At 42.5% G+C, this 26,335-nt stretch overlaps 1 protein-coding gene across 1 annotated transcript in view; it reads left to right on the top strand.

Moving 5' to 3' along the window:
• The window catches only part of SH3GLB1 (SH3 domain containing GRB2 like, endophilin B1), a gene marked incomplete in the record, with an annotated part of 1,384,102 nt that extends 1,379,276 nt beyond the window's left edge, over positions 1 to 4,826 (top strand). Inside the window, 1 exon segment of the mRNA XM_044085714.1 lies at positions 4,394 to 4,826. Coding sequence (XP_043941649.1) covers positions 4,394 to 4,501 — 108 coding nt within the window.
• Positions 4,827 to 26,335: the final 21,509 nt, after the last annotated feature.

Raw genomic sequence — 26,335 nt, 5'->3', positions numbered from 1 at the left:
GAGAAGCCCAGAGACGCTCTGACTCATGATTGGCCCATGGGACTTCTGTATGTTTTTCCTCCATTTCCTGTCATTCCCAAAGTGATTCAGAAAGCCAGTCGGCTGGGAAGCAAATTGATCCTCATTGCTCCTTACTGGCCTCGTCAGGTCTGGTTCCCCTTCCTCAAGCCTCCTCTCCTGGACAATCCTTGGATCCTGGACCCAGCTCCAATCTGTTGACTCACATGTCAGGTTCGCTACATCCCTCAGTCCACACCCTCAAGTTGACAGTGCAGCTGCTCCGGTTCCATCCCTAGTCAGGCTTCACAATGCATCATCCTAAAGTGTCACATATTCTTATGTCCTCCCATAAACCTTCAGCTAGGAGGCTGTATGGCAGTAAATGGAAAAGATTTTCTATTTGGGCTCAGAAAATGAATGTAGATCCCTACACTGCTTCTATCCCTGTGATTTTGGAATTTCTCTCTGAGCTTTTTCAACAAGGAGCTGCCGCTGCCACTATCAGAGTCCAATTGGTGGCAATTTCTCATTTTTACTTAGGGTTTCCAGATAACAGTTTAATGTCTCATAAGCTATGCAAGACCTTTTTGAAAGGAATCACTCTTTTGAGACCACCACTGCAAGAACCTGTGGCTTCTTGGGATTTAAATTTTGTGTTGTCCAAACTGACATCTTCCCTGTTTGAACCTTCCCACTCATCTTCATTGAAATTTTTGTCTTGGAAGACTTTGTTTTTGGTAGCTATCACGTCAGCTAGACTGGTTTCAGAGGTACAAGCCTTGTCTGTTAAGCCACCTTATTTGATCTTTCACAAAGACAGGGTGTAACTGCGTACTAATCCCTCCTTCGTCCCAAAAGTCTGTTCCCCTGCTACCTTAAATCAATCCATAGAACTCACAGTTTTCTTCCCTAATCACGGTAATGCAGCTGAATACCATTTTCATCAGTTGGACATTCATAGACAACTACGTTTTTATTTACAGCAGACCAAGGAATTTACGAAATCAGATCAACAATTCATTTCCTTTTCTGACTCCAGATTGGGCTTACCAATTTCTAAAGTTACACTATCTAACTGGATTTCCAGTTGCATAGCGTTTATCTACAATTCGGAGGGTAGACCTTTACCTTGCAGGATCAAGGCTCATTCTACCAGGTCGCTGTCTACCTCTGCAGCCTTTCAAGCCAGGGTCCCACTTGATAATATTTGTGCAGCAGCCACGTGGGCTACCCTTCACACTTTTATTACACATTACAAATTGGATTCAGCTTCCAGGGGTAGAGCATCCTATTGCTTAGGAGTATCCACGGTGCTTAGGAGTATTTTCCACTGAGCCACCCAAGAATAAGGCGCTAGGGACACTGTCCCATATGTAAAAATGAAGGTGAGAGTGGACTACACAACATAAAGAAGTTATGTACTCACCATAACGTTCCATGTTGGTAGTCCATTTCACCCTTCATTTTTACCAACCCGCCCTCCTGCCCCCATCCTGGAAGATCTGGAGATAATAACAATAATAATTTGGTTATCTTTGGTTGGAGACCCTTTAGTACTGGTTTGTCTGTTGTGGGTTTTTTCTTCTAGTGAACAGCAAACAAGATATGGGATTTGTACTGGTGCACTATGGGATATCTGCTTAGCCATGAGCCAACCAGACATCTTTGAGCTTGTAAATCGGCCGAGTCGGAGCAGAGGATCGGCTACGAACCTATATGTAAACATGAAGGGTGAGATGGACTACCAACATGGAACGTTATGGTGAGTATATAACCTCTTTTTAGGGTCAGTGCCCACTTTACCAGGGCCTTGGCTTCTTCTGTGACTTTTTGCAAAGGGTCATTTTCTAGAAGATGGAACTTGGTCTGCTGTATATACTTGTACAAAGCTCTTCTCTAAGTCCAGATCAGGCTTTGCTAGGAACATTTTCCAGGGGCTCCGGGAATCTTTTCTGTCAATCTCCCAAATGTAAGCTAGGGTAATCTACCCATGCATGAACATAGTACAGTTGTGTAAATACACCTACATAACAGTAGATGTTTAAATGATCACTGCTGCAGTAGTCATTCCCTCGCTTCACTCCCGCCTTGTTTTTTTTTTAGTATGTTTTTTATGCCACGGTGTGGACATTCATCATTTGTTGTTCCTAGCATTATCCTTTCAGGGCTCAGCCTCCTGGTCTGTTGACTGGAAAGTTCTAAAGGGCTTTGCACCCATAGTTGTTTTTTAGTCAGCTCAGCTCGAGCTGCCTGACAGTTTAGGCATGTGGAATGTGCCCTGAAGCTTTGGAATCTGGCCGGTTGTTATCTTTGGTAGGATATATTCCATGTAGCTAAGGTTACTGTAGCAGTGATCATTTGAACATCTACTGTTATAAGTTTACTTAGACAATTGTATTTCCTCACATATCCTGCCTGTCCTAGTGAACCCTGTACTTCTGGGGTATTCCCTCCTTCAAAGAGGAAAGAACCAACCTGACTTCTCTGGCTAGAATGTAAGTGAAGAAAATGTATTTAGTCTAATGCTGCACAGATCACTTTCTTCTAGACTCTGATGCCAACAGTGGGTCTTTAGTTATGAGTTCCCAGTGGAGGATGTGTTCAGGGAAACAGTAAATTTAATTTGAGAGAACTTCAGATGGGCACTTGGCAAAGAGGTTTTTGATTCCTTTATGTGCTTGATTTATTAGAAATAAAAGAATCCAAGCCTACAATTATTTCTTCAGTTACACAGACTTTCAAGGATGCCTTTAATTGTCTCATTTGAGCACAACTTGCAGTCATCAATACCCAGGAAAACTGACCTTTTATGTTGTATAGAAGATAATTTAAACTTTCTGTATAAATTCCACTGCTTTTTGCCATCATTTATCTGGGCATGGCTAAAGGATCAGAGTTGGCACCTGCCAGTAGTATCTTATCTAATGATAATTATTTATTTGGATGCATTCAGGAAAAAGATCTGTACATCTGCAACCCAAAGTAATAGGGGCCACCAACTGCCAAAAACGCGCATCCCAACATCAAAAAATACATCTCTTTTGCTGTAGGGAATAGAGGATTTTCAGTATCTTTAAGCAGTCCTTTTTGACATGGACTTGCTGACTTCATTGTGTTCTGACATCTGCTGCAGAATGCTACTGTAAAAATCCACCTTATCAGAGTTATGGCTGTTTCCACTACTTGCTTTAAAAATGTCTGTGTTACATATTTTTGTAAAGAGAAACTAGAAACTGCCAAAGGTGCACCAGACAGAACAAAATTAGTGTAGATAAAACTTCCTGGTGAACCATCACAGCTATAAACTTTGTTTATTTTAAAAATAGAGACAAAACATAAAAGACTTCCAACGAAAGAGCGCTCTAAACGATTAGTTCTTTCAGCTATTCACCATTCTTTAGATCATATTCTCCATAGCACTCCAACTACGTTATAGATATTTTTGGCTCAGGCACTTGTTCATTGAGTCACTCCATCAAGATTTATTGATTGGACTGTGACTCCTGGAGTCCAGTATTCTTTGATACTTTATTGTTACTGGATTTGTCCTTTTGGCCTTGCTGTGGCCTCTTGGTAGATTTCTTTAGTACTTTTTGAAATTTTTGCCACCACTGACCTACTGGGAAGCACTCTTATCAAATATTTATACCATCTACATTGTTTAAGTTCTGATATCCTTATTAGATGCTTATTATCCTCCCACCACCTCGCTGTATTTTTTTCTTTTTTAGCAGTTCTTATTCTTATGGACTTGCTATTTCAGTGGATAGAGGTGAACTGGTAGGTTCAGAGGCTGGACATGCTGTCTTAGTCTTGTGTACAGTGTCATGGTATGTATCCACAGGAGGCATATACTCCTCTGAGTACATGAGCTGTATGGAAAAATAGTCACTTTGGGGACTACAGAAGAAGAAAGCCCAACAGTACCCTACTGACAAAGACATTGTAACCGATGAAACTGATAATGGAAGTGAATTTGCCATGAATAACACAACATGAAATAAAAGATGGTTATAACATCCAAACATGAAAGTAGTCAAAGTAAACACACTAGATGAATAGAAGTGGTTATGCATATCAACAGATCATTTTTTGGTTCCTAGTCTAGTACTGCTGTAACTGTCATTAGCAGTGTGATAAATGTTTTGTAGATGTTTGTGCTCTAATTTTAGCATTATATGGAGCGTGGCAACAGATATGGTTTTGACTTTCAGCCTTTTACCATTACTGTAAAGTGCTGCATTTATAGTTGCCAGCATTAAAGTTACTGTGCATTAGTTTCCTTGTCCTTTGCAGTCTGTTTTGTAGATTGCTGAAGTACTTGTTTGTTTTTACGGATATGAAATTCATTTGAACACTATAAGATAACTGTTTTGTTTGGTTTCCATTTTAGGTGCTGACAGTGTATAGTGTACCAGGAATGGACTCAGACTGGTTGATGGGGGAAAGAGGAAATCAGAAAGGCAAAGTGCCTTTTTCTTATTTAGAGCTAAAACCTTAAGTGGATGACAGCTGTAATTGCAACGTATTTATATGCAGTTAGCTTTGTTGAAAGCAATATAAAAGACATCTTCCATGATAATGAGTTACAAGAGAGTGCCAGCCTTGAATATTGGCCGTTGACTTGTCACCAGTACTGCTACATGGTAACCTGTGCCAACACATCAGAATTAATATATAAAGTAGTTCTGATGTTGGATTTTTACTATTCATGTGCCAATTATACGATTATTAAACAATTCGACTTTTCTATTCAGTTTTTCATTAATGTACATCTATGTGTATACAGAATGCTTGGAAATAAATTTATTGCTGTTAAATGGTGAGTGTTAATTTCGTCACAATTATTTTTGAGATTGTATAGCCATTGTGAAGAGTACTAAATATTAATGAACTTTTTCTTGACTGTACAGAGGTGAGTTTCACTGATGATTTTTTTTATAAAAATATTTTAGAATGTCTTGTTCTTTCATTAAGGCATAGTAAAGGGGTTTTGCTGATGGTTTAATATTTGTTGCACAACATTAGAAAAAAATATATGATTTGATGTCTATTACAGGACCAGTACCAAGTCTTCCTTGAATTTATTACGTGAAGGACTAAAAACATCATGCTGCCACTTCAGGTGCAACATGGCCTTCTTAGTATACAAAGTAAAATAAAACTGCCATGAGCAGCCAACATTATTATTCCTTCCCATAGAAGCAACACATGTAAATATGCAGTTTTGTAATGCTCACATACAGTGGCCCTGTTTTTCACATGGTAGTCCAAACCTCCTTTGCACCTCTTTGATCTGGAGAGAAATCTTAGTAAATTAAACTCAACCCGCCAGCTTGTAAAACATCATGCCCTCTGTGTTATTTACAGTAATCCCATATAATATAATCTAAACCTTAAGAAATATACTTATGTTCAGAAACAAAGCTAGCATGGGGCAAAGGGGGCATTCAGGCAGTCACCCCTTGTATAAAGTGTTTGTGGTGCGATCAGCAAGATCTGTGTGCGTGTTTTATTTATTTTTTTTTAATTACAATTTTTCAGTCCTCATGTAAATTTTAGGACAGGCAGTATAGGATTAGGGCATTAGGACCTGGCACTCTTCCTGAAGGAAGGAGCACCAGAATTGAAGAAAATACTATTTTTCCTCTCACATCAAGCTTGAAGGTGTTAAGACCTGGCCTAACCCAAGGGAGGACTCCCAGACTGGACTCTTTGCTCCTAAACCTAGCATTAAGGAGCGCCAGAAAGGGGAGCTGCACTAGGCACCAAATGAGACAGGTATGGGTCTGATTATGTTACTTATCTCTTCTAATAACAGACAGAATTGTGAACCTGTTACATAGTTAGCATACCCATAGAATATCCTTAAATGAAATTCATCTCTTAAAATGCATAATATCCATCTCTCATCCCACACATCAAATTTAGGGGTTTATATTACTTCATTGAATTTTAGGAAACTCAAAATTCATATGGTTGAGACCATATGAACAAATAAAACTCAAAATAAAAGAAATCTATGTCTCTGCAGGGTGCAAGCCCTCACACCCCCCTACAAATTATATATACCAACTCTGAGGTCCCACTGCAGTGGGGAAAAGGGTGAATTCCCTTTTGAAGCAGTTCTGTGTAGATCTCAGTGCAGTGGGGATCGGGGATATGCCCCTTTCCCCACTGTAGTGCAATCTCAGACTTGTTTATAGGGGGTCATTCCTCCACATGGGGGTTGCAAGGGTGGGGTTGATCCCCTGCAAAAATGTAAATTATGTAGATTTTTTTTTTATTTTGAGTTTTTGGAAACTCTGTTATATGGTCTCAACCATGTGAAATTTGAGTTTCCGAAAACTCAAAGTAATATATACCCCAGAATTACACTTATAAAATAATAGTGTGGTTGTTTACTGCTCAATGTTTCATTTGATGACAACTGGAAGTCACACAAAATCCTAACACAGTTTAATTATTCAGGTATATATTGCATATCTTTGTATCCAGAAGTTAAGTTTCTTACTCCACAATTTCTTTGAAGGCTTTATGACAAGTAACTTAAATGTAGAATAATAAACTTAACCAACTTAGACATTAGACGCATTGGAAGAGATGATCCTTTTATGGCGTAACACATCCCAACTTTGAATTTGTTATGATATGGTATGTACCATTGCCTGGTGACCATAGTGTTAGAGCATACTTTAACCAAGCCATATGTACTTTTGATTTAACTTTTAAAGTATGGAAGTGTGGATAGGTGTCATAACATTCATGAGTGGCCAGATGTCTAATCATGACCCTGTTACAAAGCTGTGTCCAGTTACAGAGAGTTGTAGAATTTAGAGGACTGATTGTGTTTCTGATTTTAGATAACTTGTATGTTCAAGACATGGATGCCAGTCAGTTCACTTTGAGAGTAGAGGTAAAGAGGTGAATCTTGATATCCGTGCTGAGAACATGTAATAAAGGTTATAACTCCAAGATTTGATCATAATTCTTTGGTGCATGGAGCTTAATTCTTTGGTGCATGGAGCTTTGTCTGGTCTGTGTAGTACTGGTTACAGAAATAAAATGTGTAAGGGGTCAAAGTGTTTACCAGCTTTCAGTGCTGGCAGATATCAGGCAGAAAAGGTATCCCTCTGAAGAATGAATGGCTTTAAAAGTTGTTAGGCAGTTTATTCACACCTTTTTTTTTTTTAGAAGTATGGCAGAGTAAAGTATCTAACAGCTTTTAAAGCTGTTGCACTTCTCCTGCTATTCTTTGAGTTCACTATCTGCTGTTCCCAGCCCAAGACCTGATCTTAAAACTGCTTAGAGGTTCTTAACAAAAGCTTGTTAAGTATTTTTCTGACATCAGAAAGTTACTTAGCAAGCTTGTTTTTTACCTGTTTCTGGAATGTAATCTCGTTGGTCCATTTATTACATTAATATTCAGTGATAATTATTTCAAATTTTAATAACGGAATGAGTGTATTAGAAACTTTCTAGAGTGACAATTAATCAGCCTGGTTCTGTGGTGCAGAGGGATGGCACACTGATTTGTGAACCCAGTTGATTAGGGTTTGATTAGTGGCTCCAGAACAGGAGGAGCCAAGGAAGGGGAAGCAGCAAAGGGGCATTGCCCATTTGCCTGCCCTAAGGGACAAAAATCTTACATACATACTAATTTTGGCAAAATAAGAACTTGTTTTGATGTAAATTTCTTCCCATTCAGCCATAATGTAGCTGGTAAACATGAGGGAACATGACGCCCCCATGGCAACCCCAGTTCTTTGTCTGAAATACTGTCTTTCAAAATATGTATGTAAGATTTTTGGACGACCTGTTCCTTGTGTAGAATAGTACTATGCATGAGTTGAACCAGTTCTTGAATTATGTGTGTAATACAGTTCTTTTTTTGCAATTTTCCCATAATGTTGACCAGCACAAAATTGTGTTTTTGGATGTGGAAGTGAGTAAAAATTATATGGATGGCAGATATGAGTCAAACATATATAGAAAACCTACATTTTCTAATACATATTTACATTACACCAGTAATCATTCTACACACCAGAAAAAAGCTGTAGTTAAGGGCCAGATGTTCATCGTGCATACAGCTGCAGTCATAACAGATGGGTTCTCCTGCCGTCAGGCGGGTCCTCAGTCGGCCGAATTCCAAAGTCTAGGTCCGGCGTCGGTTGTCGTCGCTTCTTCCCTGAAGTCAGTGCGACAGGGGTATAAAAGAACCAGCCAACGCCATTTTCTTCAGTCTTTCTTGCCGCGCGGTGCCTGAAGCAGAAGCAGTTCGCAAGTGCCGGTCGGCCAGCTCCTGAAATTACGAAAATTTTGCAACCAAAGTCTTCTTGAAAGCTAAGTACCCCATTGGGGAAACTTTTCTTGCCTCAGACCGATGTCAGACAAAGTTAATAATTGTATTTCATGTGGGAAGCAAATACCGCATAAGGATTTCCATTCCCTCTGTATTCCTTGTTTAGGCCCAGACCACCACGTCTCGGTCTGTTGCTTTTGTGCTACATTCAATAAACGCACCATAAAGCGTCGGGCAGAGTTCGCCCAGCATTATTTTGGCCAAAAATTTAAATATATCATGTCGTCAGATACTCCGACTCCAGTTTTTTCTAAAAAACGCAAAGACAAGGACCGACTCACGAGGTCTGCGGCCTCTACTGACACCACGCCAAAGCAGACTACACGTGGTCCGGTTCTCAGCGAGGCGCCTATGCAGCCCCTGACTACCGACGACACTACATTGGCGGTGTCTCCTGTGCCCGAGGTCGCAGGCTCCTCGGCCCACACCCCGACTAAAGATACCGAAGCCACTCTTGGCGGTGAATCTCAAAATGTGGACAGGTCTACCTCTTCTCAAGGTGTCTTCAGACCTTCCTCTTCTTTTTCCATCAAGGCTTACACTAAGTCTAAAGCAGCCATGCATTCTAAGAGACAAGCTACACAAGGCCCATCTCCAGGCCCCATGCCTAAAAAACAGATGCTTAAAATGGCTGAAGATTTGATTACTCTTATCAGGGGTTCACAACCCCCCCCCCGGACAAAAGGCCCAGAGTGGAGGAAGAATCCCCCTCCTCTGATCAGGGCTCCATTATTTCAGAGCACTCTGATGAACAGGAACATCCTTACTCACCTTTTGAAGATTCTGATGCTGAGGAGTCCATCCCCTCTGTCTTTCCCCCAGAGGATTACTCATTTGGGGAAACTTTGCATACCTTAAGGGATCACTTCCAATGGGAAGGCCAAGATTATTCAGATTCCAAGAAAAGGCTTAGGGAATTTCTCTTGCTACCTCAGCACAGGCCTCTAGCTATACCTCCTGTCTTGGACATACTAGATGATGTGTACTCGGAGGCCTGCCTTAACCCGGATTCTCTACCTCCAGCCCCAGTCAAGCCTGACAGGTACTACAGGGTTCCTGACTCACATCAATTTCTATTCAAAAGCCATGCTGCTGACCCAGAAACTATCTCACAGGGCCCCAAGGGAATTAAGGCCTCCACTGCTAAAAATCCATTACCTTCCGAGAGATTCCAGATCCTTAGAAAGGTGGGGGAAAAAGGTATATACCTCAGCCACCTTAACCATGAGGGCATTAAACTGTGTCAGTTCCATATGCTAAAGTACCAACAGTTTTTGTTATCACAATTGAGAAGTAAAATGTCACAACCTGAACAACCAGACTTGAAGGAGTTGCAGGATTTGATGCATAGTGCAGAACAAGTGGGTAAACATACCTTACAATGTGGTTTTGATGCTCTAGAGGCCTCATGTAGAGCTGCTGTTACAGGATCAGTCATACGTAGGCATGCCTGGCTTAAGGAACAAACCTTACCAGATCATGTCAAAGCTACGTTACTAGATGCCCCTCTACAAAAGGATGTATTATTTGGTGCTAATGCTGAGGAGGTATTAAGGAAAATGGAGGAAAAGGCTAAATCAATGCAAACAATGAAAGATTTTCTACAGGTACAACCCCCACGTTTCAGTAGAAATTGGCCTTCCAAAAATTGGTCCTTTCCAGCCACGGACAGACCCCAAAGAGGTCGATACAGGCGCCCGAGGGGCAGAGGGCAATCCCAAGGATCGTTTAGAGGCAGACAATGGCAAGCTCCTACACAAAGAGGTGGTGAGGATAACTCGCAACCATTCAGAAAGCAAGCCCAATGACTTTCCCCTTTGCATGCCAAGCAAGACTCAAATGGCAGCACCATTAGGTGGAAAACTGGCATTATTTTCAAAAAATTGGCATATTGTCACAAAAGACAAATGGATCCTGGACATTATAAACAGAGGCTACAGATTCCATTTTCACACCCTTCCAAAAATGAGAGGCATGCCAAACCTGCCACACAATCAAAGGGCAGAGGCACAAAGACTAATTTCAGATCTCATAGACATGAAAGCTATTCAGGAGGCACCTACGCACGAACAAGGTCAAGGTTTTTATTCCAGACTATTCCTGGTACCAAGGAAGGGAAAAGATTGGAGACCTATTTTGGACCTATCCATCCTAAACACATTTCTACTCGTACCAAAATTCAAGATGCTCACTCTACAGCAGCTTCTTCCCATGCTGGGCAAGGAGTCTTGGCTGGTAACACTGGACCTCAAGGAGGCATACCTGCATGTCCCAATCAGACAAAATTGCAGAAGATACCTCAGATTTTTTGCAGGTTCAACCCATTATCAATTCTCTGCATTGCCCTTTGGCTTATCTACTGCACCCAGAGTATTCACGAAATGCCTGGCATCAGTAATTGCCTACTGCAGACTTCAAGGGATACAAATATACCCCTATTTGAATGACTGCCTGATCCAAGCGGACAGCAAGCACATTCTTCTGAAACATCTGGCTTATGTAATAATGTTGTTGAATTCTCTGGGATACACAGTCAACAAAAAGAAATCAAGGCTAATACCCTCTCGGTAAATAATTTTCCTGGGTGCCAACTTGGACACAAACACCCAGATGGCCTACCTCACGCCAGAGAAGCAGGGGCAACTAACTCAATACTTCAGAACACTAGCAAATTGCACCAGGCTGACTGCAAGGAAAATCCTGCAGGCTCTGGGATTCATGGCATCTTGCATCTTACTAATCCCATGGGAAAAGCTGCATATGAGGAAACTTCAATGGTACCTGAAAAACCTATGGTCTCAACACAGCCACAGCCTGGAAACAATAATACCACTAATTCCATGTCTTCAAAAGGAATTCCTGTGGTGGGCTCAAGCATGCCAAGCAAACACAGGTCTCGCATTCAGCAAGCCTCAAGCAAAGCAAGTCATCACAACAGACGCCTTGGACTATGCCTGGGGGACGCACATGACAGATCGGTGCTTTCAGGGCAAATGGTCCCAAAAAGAAAAGCACCTACACATCAATCAAAAGGAAATGCTAGCAGTAATAAATGCAATTATAGCTTTCAAAGACCTCCTGCAACCTGGTCAACTATTGATAAGAATGGACAACACCACAGTAATGTGGTACATAAACAGGGAGGAACCCATTCATACCCCCTATGCAGACTGGCCATGTCACTTTGGAACATGGTCCTGGACTTACAAATCAAATTACAAGCACAGTACTTGCCAGGCAAGGAAAACACGCTGGCAGACAACCTAAGCAGAAATATGACAGATCCACATGAATGGAAGTTGCATCCTCAAGTTTTTACAGAGATAATTCAAGCATGGGGAAGGCCAGACATAGATCTCTTTGCCTCCCACGAAAATCACCAATTGACAAAATTCTGCTCAAGGATTTTTCATCCAAAGGCCTGGAGAGTGGACGCTCTCTCTTTCAGTTGGACATCAATGACAGTTTATGCCTTCCCACCTCTTCCTCTGCTGCCCAAAGTTCTATTAAAAACCAGAGCAGACAGACCAAAGATGATTCTCATTGCTCCAGACTGGCCAAGACAACACTGGTACCCACTCCTGAGGAGCCTGACGCATTCCCCACCATGGACCCTGCCTCTAATGCCTCTTCTTCTGACTCAGCACAGCTTCAAAACTCTTCACAATCAGCTAAAAACACTCAATCTAGCCGCATGGAAGATTCCTTAGCATCACAAAAAACCCTACTCTCCAAGGAGGTGCAGGATGTCATTTTGGAGACCAGAAGGCCGTCTACCAGAAAAGCTTACTCTGCAAAATGGAAACTGTTTTGTGTCTGGAATGAGAAAAAGGGCCAGGATCCTGGAAAACTAAATTTACCTCAATTATTACAGTATCTAGCTGAGCTGCTAAGCAGTGGACTTTCTTTCTCCTCCATCAAAATCCATGCCTCAGCCATTTCTGCAGAATACAACACTGATCCACCCTTATTCTCTCACCCCCTCTTAAGACAGTTCCTCAGAGGGGCTAAGAATCTAAAACCCCCAAGGAAACAACCAATACCTGCTTGGGATCTCAATTTCATTCTAGAAAAACTGACCTTGCCTCCTTTTGAGCCAGCTGCCTCATCAGATTTTCAATATTTGTCCTGGAAAACAGCTTTCCTTCTGGCTATTACCTCAGCTCGTAGGGTATTGGAATTACAAGCTGTCATGGCTGTGCAGCCTTTCTTCATCTTCCATCAGGACAGAGTTTCCTTACGAACCAACCCGTCCTTTATGCCAAAAGTGGTATCCAGGGTAGCTATGAATCAGACTATACACTTTACCTACCTTTTATCCTAATCCTCAAAACAAAGGGGAGAGATTACTACATTCCTTGGACATCCAGAGACAACTGTGTTATTATTTGGACAGAACAAAGCCTTTCAGGAAATCAGATCAGCTCTTTGTGTCCTATGCTATAGGAGCTCAAGGAAAGCCAATTTCCAAACAGACTATCTCAAAATGGATAGCCCACTGCATACGCTTTTGCTATTCTTTTCATGGCAAAACTGTACCTACAGGCATCAGCTCTCACTCCACAAGGGCCACGGCTACCTCTGCAGCTTTTCTCAGAGGAGTTCCTACCAAAGATATTTTGGAAGCAGCCACTTGGAGTTTTGTGCATACCTTCTCCAAGCACTACCACCTTCCATTATACTCCAAATCTAGAGCGGGCTTTGCCACTGCAGTATTGCAGGGCACTCTGGCTCCTCCTAGTTCCACCTAGTGCCTACCACCCCTTTCTTAGCTTTGGGATTCTACCCATCTGTTATGACTGCAGCTGTATGCATGATGAACATAGTACAGTTTTGTACCCACCATAAATGTAGATGTTCGAGTGCTAATACAGCTACAGTCCAGGTTTCCCTCCCTCCTTCCCCTCTTGGGACAGGTCCATTGCTAACACCTCCTCATACAACCTGATTGGGGTATTCATTTATGGTGTATTTGCTTGCAACTACTGTATTTTGATTATATTGCATTGTTTTATTACACAAATGTATGTTTTGCCTTCCTTCTGGGGGCACCTGACATCTGGGGCAATAAAAACTGAAGAAAATGGCATCGGCTGGTTCTTTTATACCCCTGTCGCACTGACGTCAGGGAAGAAGCGATGACAACCGACGCCGGACCTAGACTTTGGAATTCGGCCGACCAAGGACCTGCCTGACGGCAGGAGAACCCATCTGTTATGACTGCAGCTGTATTAGCACTCGAACATCTACATTTATGGTAGGTGCAAAACTGTACTTTTATTAGACTGGCCCGGATGATATCCATTGATAAGAATTTTATCGATGAGTGTGGAAAAGTAGTAAATATGTTTATTATGAGAGGCTATCCGGAAGGTTTTGTTCATGATATTTTAGGTGAGGTCAGCAGAAAAAGGCAAATGGGGCTAATTCAACCAATCCTTACACGTGGTGAGATAGTGAAAGCCATAAGGGAACATGAACAAGAGGGATATAACAGAGCATTCATTACTACCTATAGTTTGGATGCTAGCTACATAGCTAATGTTATTTTTAAAAACTGGTGGTTGATTTTATCTGAAACAAATATGATGGAAAAGTTAGGAACAGTACCTAAGGTGATATATAAAAAAGATATCACCTTTAAGCAAATATTAGAAAGGGCTGCTAATACCATTCAGGTTAATCAAAACAAAAGGACTTGTGCATTTAAATGTGGTGCATGCAAGTCCTGTGCACACATTTTTGTGAATGACCATGTAACAATTCAGAATTACACATATACCACTAGATTATACTACAGTTGTAATTCAGTGAATGTGGTATATGTTGCATTATGTCAACAATGCCCAGGTTTTTATTTAGGGAAGACCTCCGGAAGTCTGAGGGATCGGATCTCTGATCATATGAGAGATATCAGGCTAGAGGTATCCACCAATGCCGTATATTGACATATTCAAAAGAACAACACACATGGGTTCAAATTCTTTGTATTAGATTTTATACAAAAAGACATGCAGGGTAAAGAGACAAATGATAATTTAAATCTAAAGGAAACTAGATGGCAAATCAGATTGAGAGCAACAGTATACCCTGGCTTAAATGATAGTTGCTCTATAGCAGATTTAAGATTAAACATTATGTAATATAATGGGAGAAGTATGTTCCCTTAAATTTTTATAGGAGTAGGTAATTATTTAATTGACAATCATGTTGTGTGTGCATTTGGATTGTTTTTAATTGTTCTGAAGAAGTTCACCTAAGAGGGTGTATGAAAGCGCTCAACAGTAACAATAGTGTTTTTATGGTGGTTTTGTATCCTGGATATTCATCTATTAAAAGATTTTTACTTTAAACAGCAGCATTTGGAAGGTTTTTGTTCTGGTTCCAAGTTTGTTTTTTATATTTTGGATTTTTACCAGTGCGCTAGGATATTGGCAAAAAATTGAAATCAGTTTTAAATATTTGGCTAGTACTGGATATAGGAGCTAAAGTAAGACTGAATGTATTTGTAAGTTTTTCTGTTGAAGGTAGAACTTGGTGGTTTGTAAAGCTGTTGTTTCTTAAGCGATGATATTAACATAATACCATTTGATATAACAGGACAGTCTTGCATGAAAAATGCATGCTTTAAGTTTCTTAGGTTATTTCCTCAATGGAAAGTCATCCTTAATAAGGAATATATTCAGAAAAGTATTTTCTATGCAGAAGCATTGTCACTTCATTCAAATATCTTGATTTTTTTCAGTAAAAATTGATGTGCAATAAATCCTTGTATTAGTAACATTACCATTTTCTTTTGCATCCAGTAAAATATGGTTAAATATCCTAATTATCACAGTTACGTACATAATGCACATGAACTGTACATGTATCACTTGTATAATTATAATAAAAAGCAATGATGTTTTAAATTTTCAGCTTAATTTGTCCCTTTTCCAAAACTCATTATTAGTGAAGAAAATGCTTAGAACAGTATTATTGCCTTGTATATGTAGTAAACATCCAGTCGGGTACATTTCATGCATCAGTCAAAATCTGTGCCCAGTAGACTCCACATTATAAGTTTACATACTGAAAATGCATGCATGCACAAGTAGTATTCCCTGTTCATACAGTTCTATATCAGATGTGTTCAATTCATAGGTTCATAGGTTCATAGGTTCATACTAGGCTATCTGCCCGAGGGCATTTATAAGCCTAGCCCATTGTTTTGTGGCTTACGCCACCCCTTTAGTATGGGGAACTATACCCATTATTTTGCTGTGCCTCTGTCGAGCAGTGACACTGAGGTAATTCCTGGGGTATATCTGCGATCTCCCATCCATTGGTCAAGATTTCTCTTGAACAAGGCCAGCGAGGTGCTCTGCCTCACATGTACCGGGATTTTGTTCCACAGCATAGGGAGTCTTTGGGTGATGAATCTATCTCTCCAGCACGTCCTGTTAATAGCCGTGTCGAGGTTTAAGTCTCCCGCCCTTGTGGCTCTGATGGATCTAGATTTTTTGAGGTGAAGCATATTCATCAAATCTGGGTTTGACATGGCCTTGTATGTTAGGCAAAGGTCACCTCTGAGCAAGCGGTAAGCGACTGAATAGAGCTGGAGTTCTATCAGTCGGGCAGCATAGGACAGATTTTGAGACCCTTTATCCTTTTGGTGAGGAACTTTGTGGCCTCTCCAGCTGCTGCAAGTGTCGGGTCAGATACATTCAATGGGGCATTGTACTCAATCATTGGTCTGATGAGTGATGAGTAAAGGAGACTATGACCTCCCTTGATCTAGATGAGAATCCCTTCATGATAAGGTGGGCAATGTAGAAGGACTTCCTAACTACTTTAGCTACATGGGTGTCGAATGACAGACTACTATCAACCTGGGTCCCCAGGTCCCTGATAACTTCTTCTGTGCTCAGTGGATTGCCACCTATTTGGTAGCTAGGGGTAACCTTGTTTTTCCCAAGGGTATGACTATGCATTTTTGGCATTTAACTTTAGGCCGTGGCTCTGGCACCAGTTATCCGCTTCTGTGAGACCCTTCTGAAGGATATCTGTGTCAGATGTGTTTTCTACTATGGCCCAGTTTGCAGTCATCTGCAAACTTTGTCAGCCATAACCCTCCTGTGTTTGCTTGTACTCGGAAAAGTAGATGCCAAACAAGAGTGGGCCCAGGACTGAGCCCTGTGGGACACCACTTGTGACAGGCTTTGAGTCTGACATGGCGCCAGCAACTCTGACCCTGTGGGTTCTGTCACTCAGCCAGTTTGCAACCCATCTTGTGATGTATGGGTTAACATTTAAGCTGATGAGTTTTTCAATGATACCCGAGTGGGGTATTGTATCAAGGCCTTAGCCAGATCGAGGTAGGCTGTATGGACTGCCTTTCCTCATCAATGGCTTTGGTGACTGTTTCAAAAAGTCAACCAAGTTTAAAAGGCATGATCTGCCTTTGACAAAGCCAAACTGGGTTGGATCCAAAGTCTGCAAATTCCCTATGTCTTTATTTATGAGGTCCATTATGATCCTCTCCATGGCTTTGCAGATAAGGCTTGTCAAGCTAATGGGCGGTAATTTCCAGGGTCTGTGGAGGCACCGCCTTTGTGAAGTGGGACCACAGTTGCAGTGCGCCACTCCTGGGTACGTGATCCAGAGGTAAGACTTTGATTAAACAGCTGTCCTAGCTGTGGGTTTAATTCCTCATTGAGTTCGTGGAGCACACAGCCGGGACACCATCGGGTCCCATGGATGCTGTGTTTTTGCTTTGGAGAGAGCAGTTCTCACTTGGGCTGGAGATGTTTGGGGGCTGCACTCATTTGGTATAGATATCTCTCCTTTGGGGGAGGGGGAGAAGTTTGCACTGAACCTGTCAGCCAGTATGTTGGCAATGTCTGTAGGATCAGTAATCTTCACATCATTTTGAACTAGTTCTGAGCATATCTGGGAGTTTCCTCCTAGGTTTCTAACATAGCTAAAGAAGGCCTTATGATTGTCTTTTGAGTCTTTAGCTATTTTTCTCGAAATTTGCTTTGGATGATTTTATGAGAGCTCTTAGGTTTTTACTTATAGTGATCAAGGGTGTCTTACCTTTTAAGGATTTTGCTCTATCTTGTAGTAGCTTCCTCCTTTTGTTGTAGAGTTTGTTTATGGCTGGGGTCCACCAGACTGGACGCTTGTCTTTGGTACAAAGAGTCTTTGTTTTGCTTGGGATTGCCTTATCCATGCAGTCCTGCAGGTGCTGGTAGAAGGCTTGTAAGTGATTCAGCGGCTTGAGTATTGTTTTCCAGCTCGGGGCCTGAAAGGAGACCACACTAGTCTTTAGAAGTGTGAAGTCGGCTTTTGAGAAGTTCTTTACTGTGGTCTTTTTTATTTCAGGTGGGGGTGGGATGAGGACCTCCAGCGAGATTAGTTTGTGATCTGATCTCACCAGTGAGGGGAATACTTCGGTGTTGAACATTGTGCTCCCAAGTTCGTGATGATGAGATCCAAGTATGTTATCTCCTCTTGTGGGGATGGTGACTAGTTGTTCCATGGCATTTGAGTTTATGAATTCCAGGAACTTTTGGGCTAGGTGTTTGGGCTTGAGTAGTGTTCCCAGTCTATATTAGGGTAATTGAAGTCACCTAGTATGATGGTGTTTGGTGATACATTTATCCCCTCTAGTGTTTTCAGGAAGGCCATGTGAGTTTCCTGAGTTTGTGAGGGTGGCCTGTAACATGCTACAATTTGCAGAGCAGTCTTGCCTATGGTTAATTGCACCTGGATGGTCTCCGATGCATCGTGCGTTGCCACCAGTCTTGAGGTGTGGGTGTCCTTGATGAATATGGATACCCCCTCCTTTCTTGGTATTGTCCGGATTTTGGGGCCGGAACACATGATATGAGGTAAAACCTGATAGCTGGGGTGCTCTCAGGAGCCTTGAACCAGGTTTCTGTCACAGCACAGACATCGATGTTCTCCATACTGAGAAGGGCCTCGAAAAGTGCATTTTGAGATTTAGACTTCTGGCATTGAGCAGCATTACCCTTAGTTTTTTTCCTTTTTTGTGTTCTAGGGTGGTAGGTTTAGAATTTGAGCCTTGCCTAAAAAAGGCACTATGGGGGTGGCAAGAGCCTTTGCCAATATCCGGAATCCCAGGGGTGACAGGTGCAAGCCGTCCCTTGTGAAGCAGCGTGGCTTGTCCAGCATGTCATCCCAGGCAGACAGATACTGGATCCCCTTTGAATGACACCAGTGTTTGCTGATCTGTTGTGTGGGAATATTCAGTCTCTCAAGCCATTGTGCAACAGCCATTCATTCTTCATTTTGTTTAGATTGCTCCTCCAATTCATCCTTCACTTCCACTGAAGTTGCAGTCTCCAGGCTTAAAAAACTGTTGTATAATCCATGTCACTCTCCTTTGATAAATGCATCTATAAATGTTCTTCTATTCACATGTTGCAGTATTCTGTCCATATGGGTTTTCACCTGTTGCTACCCAAACGTCCGGCCAGTATACAAATGATTTCAGTCACTGTATGATGCATGAGACGTTTGACGTGGCCAGCAGAGTTTGGGCCAGATAAGTGATGTCTGCGTGCACCAGACCTCAGAACTTCTCAGCCACCAGTCGAATGGCAGGTGTTCCTGGCTTCTCAGATGGTGGATTCTCGAGAACTCAGTTAAGTACCCCATTGGAGAACCTTCTTTTCAGTCATTGTTTTCTAATGCTTGTTCATGTCATCCAGAAAGGGCAAGTGTACGTGTGGTCATCATATACCACACAAAGATGCCCATGATCTTTGATTTGTTTGGGTAAATCACACGACTACAAGGCCTGCCCTGTCTGCCAGGCTTTTGCTCCCAAAATTCTACGTAGCTGACTCCATGCACTCAACTTATACTTGGAGAACCAATGTTTTAAACAGTTAGCATTAGGTATGGAGGGTTCTTCCGACTTGCCTGCCAAACCACCAAAAAAGGCCAAGACCACAAGGCCTGCTACTGTTGCTGCATCTCCACCATCCTACTCTCAGCCTATGGCCAACATTGGCCAGGTTGAACATTTGGGCTCCGCCTTCCCAGGTATAGCGGGTACCTCTTCGGAAGCCACACAATCCTGCACATAAGGCACGTCCACAGAGGCTTTACGGACGTCTGTCTCCGATGCAGAGGGTGAATCTGGGCTCACAGTAGGACACTTGGATCCCTCCATCCCTTTGCAGTCATCCGACCCTAGGCCTTTCTTTGTTCAGATGCCCGCTAGGCTGTCACTCAAAAAGGAGGAGATGAGGAAGCATGCATCTCTTGCTACAGAAAGTCTAACAGATTGGCAGGCGTTCTCTCTAAGCCTGTTTAATGCTTTCATGGCCCTGCGGCCTACTGCATCTGGGACTTCTACAATCCCTCCTCCAATTCTGAGCCCTATGCCTCAGACCTCCGAACCCTCTCAGGTGGAACAGGAAGAGTGCTCCTATTCTCCTTCTGAATAATCTTTCACATACACCTGTCAGCACCCTTCCCCGTTCCCCAGAGGAAGAGACTGTTGATGCAGATTCCCCAGCAGATCATCTAACCTTTGGAGAAACTATAGCTAAAATGAGGGAACATTTTAAATGGGAATCTGAGATGACTGAGGTGCAAAAAAGGTATTATGACCTCATCCAGATGGACTCCCCAGCCCCCACTGCTGTTCCTCCCATTCTTTCAGCCTTTCTGGATGCCTTTTCTGCAGCATCTTTGAACTCGGACTCCCAACCCTCAGCTCCACGCAGACCTGATAGGTTTTATAAAGTCCCTGAGACAGCAAAACTTGTAGTAAAATGCCCAGCAGCAGACTTTGCCACCATTTCTATCTCCACTGATAAGGCTTCAAAACTACTGCCTTCTACTATCCTCCTCCCTGCTGAGAAGGACAGCAAAACCATGGAGCATTTGAGGAAGAAGATGTGCACATCTGCAACTCTGGCTTTCAGAACAATCAATTACCAGACACACATGTCTAAATATGCTTCATCGCTTTGGAGAATACTTCCAAACAACTGTCTGACTCCCCAGACTCAGCAGCCAAAGTTCAGCTGTGCTCACTTGTTTCCCTGATGTCTCAAGTTACCAAGTTACCAGGCACTCTATCAAGTGCAACTGTGATGCTGCTGAGGCCTCAGCCAGGTCCGCAGCATCAGCATCTGCCCTAAGAAAATACTCCTGGATTTTAGGGCTAAGCTGGTAGATGCTTCTTTGGACAACTCGGCCATATTTGGAGCAAAGGTTGCAGACTTGTTCAAGTCCTTGCAACAAAAGGGGAAAGAGGTGCAAGATGTAAAGCATATGCTGGTATCCCCAATTCCAAAGTTTCAAAGAGGTTGTACTTCAAAAACTCAGTTCATCAGAAAGCACTCGCATTCTTTTCCCTCATCTAGGCCTAGGAAAAGCACCAGGAAGCAATCCACTCCTTCTAGAGCCATACCATCTACCAGCCAGAGGACACCCTTTCAAGACAGGGTGGGTAGTGTGCGACTACCTGCCAACCTTAAACCCCCACCCCCTCCCTCTGTATGTCTGTCTTACTGCCTACAAGTGTGGAGACTCATCTCTTCAGACAAGTGAGTTCTTTCAGTAATAGAACACGGGTACATCATGACCTGGATCATTCCACCAAAGAGCAAGGGAATTCCCCAGCCCACAAAAGAGCAACTTCCCCTCTTAAAACAAGTGCTAGACAACCTTATGGCTCAAGGTACCATCCAGCCGGTCCCACAGTCTGCTATGGGAAAAGGTTTCTACTCCAGGATTTTTCTAGTTCCAAGAAAAAAACAGACCCTGGAGGCCAATTCTAGACCTCTCACATCTGGATCTCTTCCTCCATGTACCCACTTTCAGGATGCTTACATTGACAACTCTTTTCCCACTCCTCCTCCCTCAAGGGTTCATGGCCACTTTGGACATCAAGGATGCCTATCTTCACATCCCCATAAGGCCCAGATTCAGGAGGTACCAAAGGTTCTCGGTGGCCTCCTCTCATTTTCAATTCTCTGCCTTGCCCTTTGGGCTTCTACTGCACCCAGAGTCTTAACCAAATGTGTGGCACCAGTGATTGCTTTCTGCAGGACACAAGAGGTCCAGATATTCTCATATTCGGACGACCTGCTCATTCTGTCAGAATGCAAACAGTCCCTCCTGCTACAAAATTGCACTCCTACAGTATCATTATATGCATATATCATGTAACATATGGAGTTGAGTACAATCAGAAGTTTTTTTTTTCTCTGACACTAAATGATTTAATAATGATGCAATTCATGTTGTTTACTAAGTCATACGTGAACATAATTTATTTAATTTTGATTTTAGAATTTGTCAGCAACTTAAGGAGGTGGCTGTGGAGGTCTCCATGCCATTTGTTTCTGCTTATTTGGTATTGGCTAGATGGAAAAAAGTTTTTATGTAATATTAATTTATTTCAGCATGCAAAGCTTTGTTGTAATTTCAAAGAAATGTTCTTTTGTGGAGAATAGCAAAGCCACACAATTTAAAGAGTTCATTGGTGGAGTAAAAGACTTTTTAAAGTTTATTTTGTCCAAGCGAGTAAACTGTTTGGATGTTAGTGTGGAATTGGAGAATCAGAAACATTGTTTCAGTTCCAAAATTTTCACTAAAGGTACTTTTTTTTTATACATACCAAAGAAACTGTTCATGTGAAGTTGTTCTATCTCGCTGTTCATTCTTTACTGATGGGTTCGGAGACGATCCCTCGGCTCCGAGTTGGCCAGTTGCAAAGCTTGAGGTCTTCAAATAGCTCGAGGCCACTTCCCTATCCCATGATGCACCTAGAGTTACCTCAGATCTGGTTTGCCGCTGCAGTAGATTGGACGTTCTGTATTTGCTCGGGCCAGTAAAACTGTTTTTTCTACTTATTACTGATATTCACATATTTAGATAGTTTAATTAGTTTAGATAAAGCTTATAGTTTGTGTTACTGCATTTAGTCCCTTCCCTTTGTGTGGTTTAAAAATTTTATAGTTGGCCTCTTGTTTTAGGCTTGTTTAAACTTCTTTGCTAGTTAATAGTGTGCTTAGTCAGTGGCCTTTTGTCACAAAATTTTGGAAGAACTTATTTATTGTGTAGTGTCTTTTCTGTGTAGTGTGTTTAGTCTTCAGCTTTGTTAGGAAAGGCTTAAATTTATAATTACTGTTATAGTTTGTATTAACAGTAATTTTGTCTGACTTGGATATTTCTTAGGATATTTAAACAGTCTATTGTATCTTAGCAGCTATCTCCTTTTTTTTTTTTTGCATAGTCTGCTCGTGTGTGCTTAGATGTTCTTCGTGTTTCACTGTTGCAGTCATAACTGTAGGGTACTCCTGCCGGCAGGCAGCTCCGAGGTCGGCCAGAATATCAAAGTCTGGGTCCGGCGTCGGCTGTATCAGCAAGAACCCTCATGTCAGAACGCATGGGTATAAAGCTGACAGCCGACGCCATCTTCTCCAGTCTTTCTTGCCGTGCGGTGCAAAGCAGTTCGCTAGTTGTTGGTTGGCGTTTTCAAGACAACGTGGTGTGTTTGTTGTCGGTCCGAAGTTTTCTACTTCTCTTCTCAAAGCTAAGTACCCCGTTGGGGAAACCTTTTTCTTGCTCCTCCGATGTCAGAAAAAGTAAATAAATGTGTATCGTGTGGAAAACAAATACCTCATAAAGATTTCCACTCTTACTGTCTACCCTGCTTAGGCCCTGACCACGACGTTTCTTGCTTTCGGTTCTGTGCCAGGTTTAATTCTCGCACTATCAAGCGTAGGTACGATTGGGCCTTGAATTACTTCAGTAGACGATTTAATTATAGGATGTCGTCAGATACTTTACCGACTACCGGAATACAGAAGAAACGCAAAGACAAGGACAGGCCTCCGAGGTTCAAACAGGATACTTTGCAGCCAGAGCCAGCTTCAGGTTCGGCGGTAGTCAGTGAGGCGCTTTTGCAGCCCCTGTCGTCCACCACTTCAGAACCGATGGCCGACACGGACTCCCATGGGGAGCCATCTAGGCCTAGTAATTTGTCTGCTGCAGGACCTTCGGACGTTGCTCCTTCAGATGGGTCCAGAACCGCTGTGCAGGTACCGGCTTCTGAGGGGGTCTTCAGGCCTTCACATATTACTAGTTCCACAAAGACAAAGGCTAAGTCAAAGACTCCTGTTAAACCCAGACTTTCTGCTCAAGCTTCTTCAGATTCAGCTCCTAAGACTCAGAAGCAATTACTACTGATGGCTGAGGATTTATTAACTATGATTAGGGGCTCTCACCCTCCTCCTGAGAAAAGGCCTAGAACAGGATATCCCTTATGATTCCTCTGATCAGGCTTCTGTATCTTCTGTTTCTTCCTCTGATCAGGATTACTCTTTTCCTCCTTATGAGGATTCGGATGCAGAGGATTCTGTTCCCGCTGCCTCCCCCCCCTGAAGATTTCTCTTTTGGGGAAACCTTGCATGAGATGAGGGAGCATTTTCATTGGGAAGGTCAGGATTATTCTGCTTCCAAAAAGAGACTTAGGGAATTTCTTCTTCTCCCTCAACACAGGCCTTTAGCTATTCCTCCTGTACTTGACATTGTGGATGATGCCTTCTCTGAAGCTAATTTGAATCCTGATTCCATGCCACCTGCTCCTTCTTAGCCTGACAGATTTTACAGGGTCCCTGATTCCCATCAATTCTTATTTAAGAACCCTTCTGCTGATCCTGAAATTATTTCGCAGGGTTCCAAGGCTGCTAAGGCCGCCTCCTCTAAGAATCCTATCCCCTCTAAAAAGGATTCTCGTGCCTTGGACAGGTGGGGCAAAAAGGTTTATACTTCAGCTACCCTTTCTATTAGAGCTTTAAATTGCCAGTTTCACATGTTTAAGTATCAACAATTTCTTTTATCTGTTTTAAAACAAAGGCTTTCTACCTTTCCTGCATGTGCTGAGGACAAGGAATTACAGGATGTGTTGCATGCAACTGAACAAGTTAGCAAACATAGTTTACATTGTGGTTTTGATGCCTTAGAGGCTTCTTGCAGGGCGGCTGCCTCTGGTACTGTTATCAGGAGACATGCTTGGCTTCGTGAGCAGAATTTACCTGAACAAGTTGAGGCTAAATTGCTAGATGCCCCTGTTCAGCATGATGTCTTATTTGGATCTAAGGCTGAGGAGGTTATTAAAAAGATGAAAGAAAAAGCCAAGTCTATGCAGACTGTAAAAGATTTTTTGCAAGTGCAGCCTCCTAGATTTTCCAGAAATTGGCCCACCAAAAATTGGTCTTTTCCCACTTCTGACAGGCCTCAAAGGGGAAGATATAGACGCTCCAGAGGTCGGGCGCAGGCTCAGGCCTCTTACAGATCTAGACAGTGGACTGCTTCTTCACCTAGAAGGGGAGAAGACAGACCTCAAACCCAAAGAAAGCAGACCCAATGACTCCTTCTGTTGGCCTTCAGGTCCTCCTTCCCTGGATGCCCCTCTCGGAGGAAAACTTTCTCTTTTTTACCAAAATTGGACTCTCATTACTCAGGACAAATGGGTGTTAGACGTGATTTTGAAAGGCTACAGATTCCACTTTCACACTCTGCCAAGGCCTTCCGGCTGGCCAGATCTGCCAAAACATCAATGGACAGAGGCCTTAAATCAAGTGGACGCTTTATTAGCCTTAAGAGCCATAGAACCTGTTCCACCTCTAGAGGTGGGGAAAGGTTTTTACTCAAGACTTTTTCTGGTCCCAAGAAAACAAAACTCCTGGAGACCTATTCTGGACCTCTCAATATTAAACACCTTTTTGGAAATTCCAAAATTCAAGATGCTTACACTTCAACAACTTCTTCCAATGCTCTCACAAGATGCTTGGATGGTAACATTGGACTTAAAAGAGGCTTACTTGCACGTCCCCATAAGGCAACAATGCAGAAAGTACCTCAGATTCAAGGCAGGCTCGAGACACTTCCAATACTCTGTACTGCCATTTGGCTTATCTACTGCGCCCAGAGTTTTTACCAAATGCCTGGCTCCAGTAGTAGCTTACTGCAGACTTCAGGGGATTCAGATTTACCCCTATCTGGACGACTGTCTAATTCAGGCAGACAGCAAAGACCTTTTACTTCAACACCTGCATTTTGTTCAACGTCTTCTCCTACTACTGGGATTCTCAGTGAACACAAAAAAGTCACATTTGATTCCTTCTCAACGAATGACCTTCTTGGGAGCTCTTCTAGACGCAAGTTTACAGATGGCCTTCCTTACTCCAGAAAAACAGTTACAGCTGGCTTCAATCTTCAAGACCTTGGCAACATTGACTCAGCTCACTGCAAGGAAATTCCTGCAGGCTTTGGGCTACATGGCCTCTTGCATCCTGTTGATTCCAAATGCGAGGCTTCACGAGGAAACTTCAATGGTACCTAAAGAGTGTATGGTCTCAGCATTGCCACAGTCTGGATACAATGATTCCACTGATTCCCTGCCTCCAAAAGGAATTCCTTTGGTGGTCCAGGGCGTGTGTTTTGAACGAAGGGAAGCCCTTTCGTCTTCCTCAACCTACTCAGATCATAACCACGGACGCCTCGGATTATGCTTGGGGAGCTCATTTTCTAGACAAATGCCAACAGGGTTCTTGGACAAACAAACACCTTCTATGGCACATCAACTTGAAAGAAATGTTAGCAGTCCAAAATGCTCTTCTAGCCTTCCAGACTCTTTTGAAGCCAGGACCTCTGCTAATTCGAACAGACAATACCACAGTCATGTGGTACATAAACAAGCAAGGGGGCTCTCACTCTTACCCCCTTTGCAGACTTGCCATGACCTTATGGGACACAGCCCTAAATTTGAATCTGGATCTTCAGGCACAGTTCATTCCAGGAAATCAGAATCTCTTAGCAGACAGCCTAAGCAGAAACATTTTGGATCCTCATGAATGGATGTTGGACCCCAACTTATTCAGCAAGATAACTGCAGTTTGGGGCTGTCCTCAGATAGATCTGTTTGCATCCCAT

Source organism: Protopterus annectens, chromosome 10.part0, assembly GCF_019279795.1.
Source record: "Protopterus annectens isolate FY-2018-M chromosome 10.part0, PAN1.0, whole genome shotgun sequence".
NCBI lineage: Eukaryota > Metazoa > Chordata > Ceratodontiformes > Protopteridae > Protopterus > Protopterus annectens.
Note: the sequence above shows the minus strand (reverse complement) of the source record. Positions and strands in the feature narration are given on the sequence as shown.